The sequence below is a fragment of the Balaenoptera borealis genome (assembly GCF_965194805.1).
Source record: "Balaenoptera borealis genome assembly, chromosome: 14".
In the NCBI taxonomy this organism is placed as follows: domain Eukaryota; kingdom Metazoa; phylum Chordata; class Mammalia; order Artiodactyla; family Balaenopteridae; genus Balaenoptera; species Balaenoptera borealis.
In genome coordinates this window covers 63,307,318-63,321,493 of record NC_138875.1, presented here as the reverse complement: position 1 = coordinate 63,321,493, position 14,176 = coordinate 63,307,318, and the positions used below count along the sequence as shown (strand labels likewise).

The 14,176-nt window shown below is 44.1% G+C and overlaps 1 protein-coding gene across 12 annotated transcripts in view; it reads right to left on the bottom strand.

The window, feature by feature from the left end:
* CEP192 (centrosomal protein 192) overlaps positions 1–14,176 on the bottom strand; it is a 108,870-nt gene that overhangs the window by 22,592 nt on the left and 72,102 nt on the right. For 11 of the 12 annotated variants that reach the window (XM_082355008.1, XM_082354998.1, XM_082355002.1 and 8 more), the window contains 6 exons: positions 12,781–12,956; positions 12,044–12,167; positions 10,146–10,251; positions 9,501–9,708; positions 7,206–7,285; positions 6,237–6,332 (listed from right to left, as the gene is read on the bottom strand). In XM_082355008.1, the coding sequence (XP_082211134.1) occupies positions 6,237–6,332; positions 7,206–7,285; positions 9,501–9,708; positions 10,146–10,251; positions 12,044–12,167; positions 12,781–12,956 (790 nt within the window). The remainder of the gene's footprint in view (positions 1–6,236; positions 6,333–7,205; positions 7,286–9,500; positions 9,709–10,145; positions 10,252–12,043; positions 12,168–12,780; positions 12,957–14,176) is intronic. The other variant, XM_082355004.1, reaches the window with a different exon arrangement.

Here is a 14,176-nt window from a genome sequence, read left to right as displayed (position 1 = left end):
AATGTCTTTGCTTTGTCTAATTTTGCCACTAATCAGATCCAAGTATACTTTTCTTTAAGGCTTTAAGTAACATATTCCTCAAAATGTAAATTTTTTAATTAAAAAAAAGTTATTAATTACTGTAGCTCTGTAGTACAGTCTGAAGTCAGGAAGCCTGACTGCTCCAGCTCCGTCTCTCTTTCTCAAGACTGCTTTGGCTATCTGGGGTCTTTTGTGTTTCCATACAAATGTAAAAATTTTTTGTACTAGTTCTGTGAAAAATGCCATTGTTATTTTGATAGGGATTGCCCTGAATCTATAGATTGCCTTGGGTAGTACGGTCATTTTAATAATATTAATTCTTCCAATCCAAGAACACAGTATATCTGTTTGTGTCATCTTTAATTTCTTTCATCAGCGTCTTACAGTTTTCTGAGTACAGGTCTTTTGCCTCCTTAGGTAGGTTTATTCCTATGTATTTTATTCTTTTTGATGTGATGGTAAATGGGATTGTTTCTTCAATTTCCCTTTCTGATAGTTTGTTGTTACTGTACAGAAATGCAACAGATTTCTGTACATTAATTTTGTATCCTGCAACTTTAGCAAATTCATTAATGAGCTCTAGTTTTCTGGTATAGAAAATCTTTAGGATTTTCTAAGCATAGTATCATATCATATGGAAACAGTGAGTTTTACTTCTTTTCCAATTTGGATCCCTTTTATTTCTCTTTCTTCTCTGATTACCGTGGCTAGGACTTCCAAAACTATGTTGAATAATAGTAGCGAGAGTGGACATCCTTGTCTTGTTTCTGACCTAAGAGGGAATGCTTTCAACTTTTCACCGTTGAGTAGGATGTTACCTGTGGGTTTATCATATACGGCGTTTATAATGTTGAGGTATGTTCCCACTTTCTGAAGAGTTTTTAATTATAAATGCATGTTGAATTTTATCAAAAGCTTTTTCTATATCTATTGAGATGATCATATTTTTTTGTTTTTAATTAATTAATTGATTGATTAATTAATTATCTTGGCTGCTTTGGGTCTTCGTTGCTGTGCGCAGGCTTTCTCTAGTTGCGGCGAGCAGGGGCTACTCTTTGTTGTGGTGCACGGGCTTCTCATTGCGGTCGCTTCTCTTGCTGCGGAGCATGGGCTCTAGGCGCGTGGGCTTCAGTAGTTGTGGCGCACAGGCTTAGTTAGTTGCTCCACAGCACGTGGGATCTTCCCAGACCCGGGATCAAACCCGTGTCCCCTGCACTGGCAGGCAGATTCTTAACCACTGTGCCGCCAGGGAAGTCCCTGATCATATGGTTTTTATTTTTCAATTTGTTGATGTGGTGTATCACACTGACTGATTTGCAGATATTGAAAAATCCTTGCATCCCTGGGATAAATCCCACTTGATCATGGTGTATGACCCTTTTAATGTATTGTTGGATTCAGTTTGCTAGTATTTTTTTGAGGATTTTTGCATCCATGTTCACCAGTGATATCAGTCTGTAATTTTCTTTTTTGTGTGATATCTTTGCCTGGTTTTGATAAACAGGGTGATTGATGATGGCCTCATATAATGAATTACAAAGTGTTCCTTCCTCTACAATTTTTTGGAATAGTTTGAGAAGGAGAGGTGTTAACTCTTCTCTAAATGTTTGGTAGAATTCACTATACTACAAAGCTACAGTAATCAAAAACAGCATGGTACTGGCTCCAAAACAGACACAGAGATCTACAGAACAGGACAAAAAGCTCAGAAATAAACCCACCCATCTATGGTCAATTAATCTACAACAAAGGAGGTAAGAGTATAAAATGGAGAAAGGGCAGTCTCCTCAGTAAGTGGTTCTGGGAAAACTGGACAGCTACATGTAAGAGAATGAAATTGCAACATTCTTTAACACCATATACAAAAATAAACTCAAGATGGATTAAAGACCAGAAACCATAAAACTGCTACAGGAAAACAAAGGCAGAACATTCTTTGACATTAATCATAGCAGTACTATTTTTGGATCTGTCTCCTAAGGTAAAGGAAATAAAAGCAAAAATAAACAAATAGGACCTAATTAAACTTAAAAGCTTTTGCACAGCAAAGGAAACCATCAACAAAATGAAAAGACAACCTACTAAAGGGAGAAAATATTTGCAAATGATATGACCAGTAAGGAGTTAATATCCAACATATATAAAAAGCTCACACAACTCAACATCAAAAAAATCAAACAACTGATTAAAAAATGGGCAGAGGAACTGAATAGACATTTATTCAAAGAGGAAATGCAGATGGCCAACAGGCACATGAAAAGATGCTCAACATCACTAATCACCAGGGAAATGCAAATCAAAACCACAATGAGATATCACCTCACACTTGTTAGAATGGCTATCATCAAAAAAAGAACACAAATAACAAATATTGGCGAGAATGTAGAGAAAAGGAAACCCTAGTACACTGTTGGTGGAAATGTAAACTGGTGCAGCCACTATGGAGAACAGTACGGAGGTTTCTCAAAAAACTAAAAATAGAACTGCCATATGACCCAGCGATTCCACTCCTGAGTATTTACCCAAAAAAATAAAAACTAAAAACACTAATTTGAAAAGATACATGCACCCCAATGTTCACAGAAGCACTTACAACTGCCAAGACATGGAAGGAACTTAAGTGTCCATCAATAGATGAATGGATAGAGAAGATGTGGTAATATATATGTGCGTGCATGTGTGTGTATTTATATATATATACACACATATACACACAATGGAATATTACTCAGCCATGAAAAAAAATAAAATCATGCCATTTGCAACAACATGGATGGATTTGGAAGGCATTGTGCTAAGTGAAAAAAGTCAGAGAAAGAAAGACAAATACTGTATGATATCACTTATATATGGAATCTAAAAAATGCAACAAATAAAAAATAAGCAGACTCACAGATGTAGGCAACAAACTAGTGGTTACCATTGGGGAAAAGGAAGCAGGGAGGGGCAACATAGGGGTAGTGGATTAAGAGGTACTAACTCTTTAGGTATAAATAAGCTACAAGGAGATATTGTACAACATGGGGAATATAGCCAATATTGCACAATAACAAATGGAGTATAACCTTTAAAAATTGTGAATCATTATATTGTACACCTGTAACTTATATGCTATTGTACAATACTTCAAAAAATAGAAATAAAATGTTTAAATAATGCAAATTCTTTTTTAAAAAAAGTTATTAAAAAATTCTAGAGTACAAGACCTAAATGAGGAAGGTCTGACCCCCCCAAAACACAATGCAGACTTCCATGGAAATGCTTATGGGACCCACTGCTGGCCAAGTGGTGAAGGACTAAGGCCTCACACCCCACTGATTGCAGGGGACGAGAGGGCCTACAGGAAGGAAGGGGTGTGTGTGGGACCAGAGGCAGAGGAGCCAGGACGCTGTGCCCACCAGAGCAGCTCTTACCCTAACTCACTTCAGAACGTCACCCCAACCACACAGCTCCAAGTCAAATACACGAAATCTGTGTGTGCAGCATGTCAAAGGTCAACAGTGAGGAAGTTGAAGTATTTTAAAACAGTATTTTATAAATTTTACCAGCGTTAAGAGCTTTTTAATTAAATGTTTAGTGTTAAAAATACTGATTCCTAGTTAGAGTAACAATAAATCAGTATCTTTGAGTCTGGACTTAACATTAAAATGCTTCATTGACCTAATTTCTGTGGACACAGAATCTAAGAAACAACTGGGCCTGCAGGCTGGGAACACAGAGGCAGGAGCTACCAGGGTGGGGGACATGGATGACAGGGCAATGGGAGGATTCAGAAAGGATGGATACAACCATGCCCTGAATGGTGAAAGCACACAACCATCTGGAGCCACCGGAACCACAGCACTACACATCCTACAAACCCCACTTACACTTCCTCTAACACCAATGAATAAAAAACAGAGGAGGGAAAACCCACTACTACTGCATGTTCTACACCAGGCCCTAACATGCCTTAGGCTCATTTAGTCTCATCTCACACTGACCAACGTTTCACACAATTATGGTGTGTGTCTCAGTCGTAACGAACTAATTGTTTTTTCCTTCTGGATCAGTACTCTATACCACAATTGTGATCTTTGGTAACACTTCCCTAAAGGGTCCCAGAGTGATGTGCTGTGCACATAAATTAAGTATCCAGACCTAGAGTGCATTTGAGAGATGTGATCTGACAATGTGGTGAGCAGCGACTTCAGTCCAGGATACACAGTGATGCACACACTGGTTTTGAATTTTTTTGAGTATTTATCCAGAAGTGTGATTGTTGGACCATATGGTAACTCTACCTTTAACTTACTGAGGAACTGTCAAACTGTTTTCACTGTGGCCGCACCCTTTTCCATTTCCACCAGCAGTGTATGAGGGTTCCAATTTCCCCACATCCTTGTCAACACTTGTTATTACCATTATTATTATTTTAAAATCACAGTCATCCTAGTGAGTATGAAGTGATCTCACTGTGGTTTTGATTTGCATTTCCCCGATGACTAGTGATTTTAAGCATCTTTTCATGTCTTTACTGGCCACTGGTATATCTTCTTCGGAAAAATGTCTATTCAGAGTTTCTGCCCATTTTTTAAACTGGGTATTTGTCTTTATATTATTGAGTTGTAAGAGTTCTTGATGCACTCTGGATACAAGTACTTTGTCAAATACATGATTTGTAAATGTTTTCTCCCATACTCTGGGTTTTCTTTTCACACTCTTAATCGTGTCCTTTGATGCACAAAGTTTTACACTTTGATAATTCATTTATTTTTCCTTTTGTTACTTGAGCTTTATTGGTGTTACATCTAACAAACCAATGCTTAACCCAAGGTCGTGAAGATCAACAGTTACCTTCTAGCAGTTTTACAGCTTTATTAGCTCTTACACATAGGTCTATGGTCCACTTCAAGTTAATTTTAATATATGGTGTGAGGTAAGGGTGGAATTTATTCTTTTGCACATGGATATCCAGCTGTCCCAGCACCACTGTTGAAAAACATTCTTCCCCTGTTGTATTGTCCCTTATTGAAAAATCAACTGACCATAAATATGAGGATTTATTTTGGGACTTTCACATCTATATCACATATTTTATAGGTCTATATTTGTCAATACCACACTGTTTTGATTACTGTAGCTTTGTAGGTTTTGAAAATGGGAAGTGTGAAACCTCCAACTTTATCCTTTTCCAAGATTGTTTTGGTTATTCTGGGTCCCTTGCACACCCACAAGAATTTTAGGACCAGCCTGTCAATCTCTTAAAAACAAGCCGGGATTTTGATTGGGACTGTGCTGAACCTGTAGATGAGTTTAGGGAGCACTGCTGTTTTAATACCATCAGGTCTTCTGATCCACGCACAGAAGATGACTTTCCTGCTGGGGCTTCTCTGCAACTTCCTTTCAGATGCAGAACTTCTGTTGAGCAACGTGTGCTCCCTGCTCGGCTGCTTGTGGTCTGGGAAGTGAAATAAACTACGCCGGTAGAACTCTGTGTCTTTACAAGAAAGTCAGAAACCCTCTGGAAGCCTGTTACACAGACCCAGTGAAGCACACAGAGTCTGTGACCCTGTCATTGCTCAAAGATTCTCTCATGGTCAGTTACGAGCTCACAACTATGTTCTGTACCTTATTACAAGTTTGAATCTCTGAGGAACTGGACCCATATCAAGTAAATGCTATAGTTTAAATGAGTTTTGGCTATTGGAATGAAAAAGGAAAAGTGTATTACTGAGGCCACGTGAACAACTAGCATCCCTGCAAGATACATGAAGGGGCCAGGTCAGGGCTACAAACAAACCAGAACTTACCAGGGCTGTGGTACTAAAGGGACCTGTCACACTTGCCCTGAAGACACACTGTTGACCCCACATGAACACTGAGTGGTCTGCAACACTGGTAGAATTTTCTGACTACAGCTGGTGGACAAAACCACTGTCTAGATCAGCACTACCAGAAGCGTGTTCTAAGCACTGGCAACCTGAGGCCACCTGAAGTGCTTACACCAGAATATAAACCAACGACACCACCAAGCACAGTGTTTTGTTTCACACAAGATGTCCCGCTGAAGAAGCAGAGCGCTGACCTGTGCTGCAGCTGCTCCTGCAACAGCCTGGCTGTGAGCAGCACTGGTCCAGGTGGAGCGAATTCTTCTGGGTGGAAACAACGAGGCACTCCTAGCCAGCCAACACTGTGTTCTTACCAGACGGCTGTGAAAAGGTGTCAGAACTCACCTTTTGGACTCCATGGCTTTCCAGTACACCAGAAATAGGAGAACATCTGAATGCTGCATAGGTAGCTCTAAAAACATCTCCACTTTCATCAACTCCCTACAAAGACACCATTTAAACAATCAAATAAAAAAACAAAAAAGTAAGCGGATCTATTCCAGTGACACCATTGCCTTCACGGTCATCGAGGTCAAACCAGCCTGTTTCATGGTGGGCCAGGAGCACCCTGGGCTTGGCTCACACCAGGCCTCACCTGACGCGGACCCTCATCCCACCCCTGGCGGCAGTGCTCTGTAGGAGGCTGCTCCCACATCGGAGGACTGCCATTTCCTCAAAGACCCTGAAGACCCTGCTGAGCGTGCGTTTCAACACTCCATATGATACCAGTGCTTCATTTCTTGTCAGTGGGCCCAGCACTATCTTTTACACACGTCTTGTTAACATTATGGCTCACAACCATGATGGTCAAACGGAGAAAAGGGCAGAGCGGCCACACCACACGTGACCACACACTTGGCTCGGGTGGTGCCCAGTGGCGGACACCACTTGCAGGGCACACAGGCTGAAACTCACTGGCAAGGAAGGTTCAATCCCGTCTCCTGCACTCACTCCCACTGGCTGAAAACACATAGCAGCACTTGGAACCCAGGATAGAAAAGCACACACACAACACCCTGGTATAAAACTTTTATATATTTTTCAAAATAGTTATTTCAGATAAAAAGCAGGGTTGCAGGAGACAGCATGAAACAGAGCAAGCACGTATTTCCACATACATTCTCTAACTTGACTCTCAAAACCACCTCGTGAACACGACTGGGCAGGTTAGCCCCACTTACAAAGATAATCAAGTAAATGAAGCAGGGGAACAAAAAACCAGTAATCTCAACATATGCTCATAATTCAGATTTTTAAACATCCTGCATAAAATTAAACATTAAAATGAGTATATTTGAGGCAATTATTACTGACCTTGACGTAAGGTGGGGCTAAGGATGACAGGTGCCACCTCACTTCCGTGTCACCGTGATTCTCAAGTTCCAGGTAACTTCCTAAAAGGAACACATTTAACAACTCAAACTCTTCGAGGGGTAAATAAACAAGCAGATTCGTGGGATAATGTGTGGAAAATACTGTGTTGACCTCATCACAGGGAAAAAACACACTTAGATCCCTTAGAGTCCAACAGGAATAACATTATTTTCTAACGAAGTCCTGTTTGACAGATGCCCTATCTTGTATTTAACGGAAGTGCAATGCAAAAAGCTACTGAAGAACTACAGCAGGGTCTTCACCATGCATGAACCCCTGGTGCTGCGCAGGTAAGAGGCTGCACGGGGTCAGAGTGCGGGCAGAGCCTGGCCCATGTCACTGCGCCCCTCGGCCGAGATGCCGCACAGGGTGACCTGCATCAGGCCTGGTGGTGGCCAAGGGAGGAAAGTCAGCGGGCAGATGTGGGGTTTATTCTGCAGACAGACTGCAAAGGACGTGCTGACGGACGGGACGGGTGAACAGAAGGGAAGAGACATCAACTGTAGGGATTTGGCTCAACCAAGTGCACAGGCAGTGGTGCCACTGCTGACATGGGAAAGGCTGGAGAAGCAGGTTTCGTGGATGTGTGGGGTGCACATCTGGGGCTCAGGGCGAGCAGAGAGAAGGAACGGGATGCAGGCATTAGGAGCCAGAAGAGGAGGAGGGAGCAGCACAGGCTCAGGAGGGGCCCTGAGGCAAGGTGAGCCCCAAGAGCTGCTCCAAGGAGGAAGGAGTGGCTGCCAGTGCTAAGGTCAAACTGACAAAGACACACAAAAGATGCCCTGGATTTGGCAAAATCAAGCTTTCTAGTGACCTTGATGGGAGCAAGTTCAGGGCCTGGTGGTGGCAGCAGCTAAGCTGCTGAAGAAGCGAGGGTGGGAGTACAACCCTGGCAGGAAGGGGCCAGGGAGGAGGGCAGGGCAGCCGCAGCAAGGCGAGGGGCCAAGGGCACCCCGTCCATGGGTGACGGCAGACATGCTGCGTCCTGATGGAGACGCTTTGGCAAAGAGGAAGAAATGCAGACAATGGGGGAGGAGGGCCCGAGGGAGCCCCGCCTGAGACGGCAGGAGCAGGTGGGCCCAGGTTCCCAGCGCAAGGGTCACCTGGGATGGTCTCTAGATTTTCAACCATGTGTGAGGCAAAGGCAAGAGCCGGAACAAGCAGGAGCAGGGAGGAGGGGGCAGCGGGGGCTGCGAGCAAGAGGACTCAGCTACTGGGGGCGGGGGCAGGCGGGGAGGAGGGCTGCGAGGGCGCTGGGGAAGCCTGTGCTCGGGGCGTCTAGGGGCCCAAGTCGCACAGCACTCAGGGGCAGAGACAGGGCTGGGATTCTGCCAGACGGGAATGCATTGGGCGAGGGGCACAAGGCAGTCACGAGTGTTTGTGAGGAGTTACAGGGACAGAGCACAGAAGTTGAGGAGGGATAGGGGAGAAGTGCGCTGTGGGTGGGGCGATGGGCAGGGGAAAGGCCTGGAGGTCTGAATGTGGTCAGGCAACTGCTCTGACCACTGGAGTAAGCGAGCTGGGAAGAGCCAGAGGGGGTGATGGGCAGAAGTGACAGGCTTGAAACTGAGTGAAAACATGGTACAGCTCCTGGTGCAGACGAGATCCAGGAGGGACCCTGAGGGCAGGAGACTGAGCTGCAGTGGAAGACAGACGACAAGAGTTGAGGAGCTGGGGGGCCAGGTGACAGGTGGCCCCAGACCCTATCTAAGTTGTCCATATGCAATCCTAGACCCCAAGGCCGCGGGGAGAGCGCCCACAGAGGCAGAAAGCACTACTCCGGCCCAAGGAAGCTCAGAGGTGCTTCACACACCGCGTCACCATCCCCAGGCCCTGGGTGATGGGTGTTAATCACAGCTGGGGAGGCTGGGCAAGTTTGGAGCCTGTAGTCACAGAGTAACTGACAGAGCCGGGCTCCACCCACCTTCCTCTCCTCTTCAGCCACTAACTTAGTAGCAATTCTGGTCAAAGAGCTAGTGAGAGTCGGGGAGGGATGGTTCTGATAAAAAAGTCTAAGCCTTCTGGAACAGAGAGTTATTAAAGGCCTAAATTCAATATGGTACAATTTTTAAGCGTCTGCAAATCCAGCTCATAGCTGAAACGATTTCCAGAGACTACTTGATTTTCTCTTGAAGTAGCGGGAAAACTGCACCTATCACAAACTACAGTTAACTAAGAGCGTTAGATCCAACATACTAGCAGAAGTCTGAATTACGTAACCTTGTGATACAATACCTGAAGTCTCACCAGGTTCTGTTGTAGGAAAAGTAACAGTCTTATTTCTTATCTCAACTCTTGTGGAAGGTGGTTTTGTCACTGGTTTTACCAGATGATTAACTGAAGGCTCTGTTTCTGGAGAAAGGATTCCAAATGGGCTGGAGGTCAAACAAGTGAAAAGTTCTTCTTGGGTCAAATCTTCTCGAATTTGAACCTTCACAATTTTCTGAAATGAGCCAAACAAAGGGATAAGATGCAAGTGAAGCTGTTATTTTTTTTTTTAATTCCTATTTTTAAATTATGGTAGAGAAAAGTAATGCCAAACAAATGAAACACTGGTGAATTTAGAAATTAAAGTCCATTCAGATCCCAAAGTAGCTCTTTGACTTTATCCTTTCTCCCAACTCCCCTCTTTTCTCCAAAGTAAAATCTTCAAGTCAATGATGGCTTCCAGGCCCCACTCTCCACTGCTGCCCACCCATGACACTTGTTCAGCTCACTAGTGGAAAAACTCTGCACTAAATACTCTATTTAAATAAGTCTATTTGGGCTAAAAGGACACCTCAATTCGATTTCTGAAATGTAAGTGCTATCAATGAGGATTACAAAACTTAAACTGCAGAAAAAGAGAAATGTTGATCAAAAAAATGTTTAAAAAATTACCTTCTGTCCATTGTCACAGTGTACATAGATCAAGCCACTCCACGGGAACATTGAATGTTTTGTGGATAAGGAGGAATTAGGACTCACAAGAATTTGTAGCTTGCTCCTTAAAAGAAGAATTGAACACTGAGAACCAAGAATACCCTGTACTGGAACAGCAGTAACCACAGAGTTACAAACACTGTCCTGTCAGTCACCAACTATTTCCTCACTGCTCAGAAAGAGCAGAGAACAGTGGTAAGCTCCCAGGCGCATATAATTTGGCCTCAACCCCAACCCAGAGGCTGACAAAAAGCTGAGTGGTGTGAACCCAAGAACCTAAGGGCAAAGCTCATGTGAAAATGGACCACACCACAGAAATGCCATCTAAACAGCAATTCAAGTTAAACATTTCTGGAGCAAAAGACCAGTAACACAAAGGCTCTGAGCCACTGATGATAAAGAACGAGCCGTCACGGTCACAGAGCATAACTGGAAGGGAACAGAGGGTGGGAAAGGGGGCTGGTCAGGTTTTCTGTGCTCACTGTTCTCTTCTAGAGCTATGGGATGTCAAAGACTTACATGTGGACGATGTAACTGGATTTGTGACTTAAGAGAAACCACCAGTTATAAAGAGAGGTTAGTACCCACGTCCAAAATGGCCAAGCAAGATGACCTCCCACTGCTAAAAGCTCAACACGCAGGGTGATGGACAAGTCTCTGTGAACAACCTGTCCTATCATCTCCCAGCTTTTCACCCATTAACGGACAAACATTTAATTGACTGCTTTGGTCCTAGGAACCTTTCTCTGGAGTGTCCCCAACCATACCTTAACCCAGTCTTGGTCAAATAAACTCTCCTGATACGCATACGCCATCATTTTGCAAAAGCAAATAAACTTCATGTTGCTCTTGTGCAAAGTTGCTATTCCCAAATGTGAAGCAACTTTCAGATGTGCGTATTCTGTGCCAACCCAGACACAGTCCCTGAGAAGCTGCAGAGCTAGAGGCTATATCCCAATAATTAAGCTGCACAGAGAGGGCAGCTGCTCATCACCATCTGGCCCCCAAAGACTTCTTTTTACCTTAAAATATCCTTTGTAGAAAACGGCAAGCTAGATTATGGCTCAGACATATCAGAAGCCAGGAATCGGTGTCTGTAAAATGTCCTTAGAGAAAACCAGCAGAATAAGCTGCTAGACCCAAGTGACAAAGGCAGGACCACCAGGGCTTTGGAGACCACTACCCTCATCACATGCACAGCCGTAACCCTGTGCTGTAATTCTGTAGGAGCTACATCAGGAACTCTCCCCCGCCTCACACGTCTCTCCACCCTGTTAGGCCGATACCGTAACTGGCTGTGGACATGGTCTCCACCCGCTAAGAAGCATGAGTCTTGAACTCACTGTGGTCCCACAGAACCACGCATGATGCTCTTTACAGAGTCCACACACTGCAAAACTCTACTGAATAAATTAAAATGGCCTATTATTTGATCCTTAAAAAGTCACCATGCTGGGCTTCCCTGGTGGCGCAGTGGTTGAGAATCTGCCTGCCAATGCAGGGGACACGGGTTCGAGCCCTGGCCTGGGAAGATCCCACATGCCACGGAGCAACTGGGCCCGTGAGCCACAATTGCTGAGCCTGCGCGTCTGGAGCCTGTGCTCCGCAACAGGAGAGGCCGCGATGGTGAGAGGCCCGCGCACCGCGATGAAGAGTGGTCCCCACTTGCCGCACTAGAGAAAGCCCTCGCACAGAAACGAAGACCCAACACAGCCATAAATAAATAAATAAATAAAATAATTAAAAAAAAAAAAAAAAAAAAAAGATTAATAGTTAAAAAAAAAAAAAAAAAAAAAAAAAAGTCACCATGCTAAAGCTTCTAAATAACACCCAGGGGAAAGGGAGGTCATACTTACTCTGGTGCGATAAACCCATGTTGTGGTGTCACTGTAAGACAATGTGCTGGCCAGTACAGCTCAAATTTCAGTAACCTAACAGAATTGTTTAAAATCTGGAAACGTCCAGTTTTTGCCATATCACCTATGACAGCAGATAAATAAAATGTTACTTACATTTAGCATTTGTGAAAAAGACAAAGGGTAATAAATAGTAAAAATAAATCCTAAATAAAAACACTACCATACTAACTCATTTTGTTTTCCCAACTGCCCAATTACAGAAATTTCAAATTCCTGGTAAAGCAAGACCTTCATTTACTCTTGGAAACTACAAAGATACTGAACAAAGTTTAGTAATGAACAAAGAAGAAAAAGGAAATCTGGTAATTGTTACTCCCTGTCTTGGGCACAGACATAGGTACTAGATTTGTTCCTACTCTGGACCAAGGGTATCAATGTTAAGGGTAAAAGAGGCCAAGTGCCAACTGCATTCTCAGTGGGGGATGGGGGGGTGGGGGGCAGGAATCAAGACCCCCGGATGGGTAGCTCTGCCACATGGGAGCTTGGCCTGGGGTCCGAGGCCTCGTGTCAGGACGACACTCTGGTCGGGTCTGTAGCAGGCAGGGGAGGCCTGGGCAAGCCACCAGCCACATCTGCACGGAGCCCAGGTCTGTCCTACGAGAGCCCTGAGCACAGAGCAAGTACAGCCCGGGCCCCAGAGGGACTTTCTGTCCTGTCATTGGGGACATACTCACAAGAAGGGGCGACTAAAATCAAGCGTTCAGGCTGGACAGCCCACACTTCTTCCGAGGCCGATTTATCTTGAGGTGGGCGAACAGCTTGTGAAAGAAGTGGAGACCCCTGAGGACCTTTCACTGGTAAAACATCCAAAGAAATGTTACCACCATGTGTCCCACAACTGCCAGATTCACTAGAGAGAGAGAGAGAGAGAGAGAGAGAGAGAGAGAGAGAGAAAAGAAATTAAAAATGATAAAGCAGACTGTGTCACATTTTTATATTAATTATTCATAAATCTGAAAACACTTAGATAAAAATAAAAGTGCATTATATATTTTTCAGTGAATAAGAATCCTTCACATTGGGGTTTTCTTAAAGAAGTGTATAAAGAGTAAAGTACAGGGCTTCCCTGGTGGCGCAGTGGTTGAGAATCTGCCTGCCAATGCAGGGGACACGGGTTCGAGCCCTGGTCTGGGAAGATCTCACATGCCGCGAAGCGACTAGGCCCATGAGCCACAATTGCTGAGCCTGCGCGTCTGGAGCCTGTGCTCCGCAACAAGAGAGGCCGCGATAGTGAGGGGCCCGCGCACCGCGAGGAAGAGTGGCCCCCACTTGCCGCAACTAGAGAAAGCCCTCGCACAGAAACGAAGACCCCACACAACCATAAATAAATAAATAAATAAATAAAATTAAAAAAAAAAAAGAGTAAAGTACAGTATAGGTTAAATATTACTAACCTTTAATTAGAATCTGCAATGATTTGTTTCCTGCCTTGACTTCTGCATGCCATCTGAGGTCTCTTAAAAGATTTACTAGAGGGACTTCCCTGGTGGTCAAGTGGCTAAGACTCCATGCTCCCAATGCAGGGGGCCCAGGTTCGATCCCTGGTCAGGGAACTAGATCCCTCATGCCACAACTAAAGATCCTGCGTGCTGTAACTAAGACCCGGTGCAGCCAAATAAATAAATAAATGTTTTTTAAAAAAGATTTACTAGAAAACTACCCAGGGCTTCCCTGGTGGCACAGTCGTTAAGGATCCACTTGTTAATGCAGGGGACACAGGTTCGAGTCCTGGTCTGGGAAGATCCCACATGCCTTGGAGCAACTAAGCCCATGCACCACAACTAGTGAGCCTGGGCTTTAGAGCCTGCGAGCCACAATTACTGAGCCCACGTGCCACAACTACTGAAGCCCGCGCGCCTACAGCCTGTGCTCTGCAACAAGAGAAGCCACCACAGTGAGAAGCCCGCACACCGCAACAAAGAGTAGCCCCTGCTCGCCGCAACTAGAGAAAAGCCCACACGCAGCAACGAAGACCCAACACAGCCAAAAAATAAATAAATAAATAAAAGAATTTCCTTCCTTAAAAAAAAAAACCTACCCAATATTAAGAATTTAAGAAAAACAACAAAA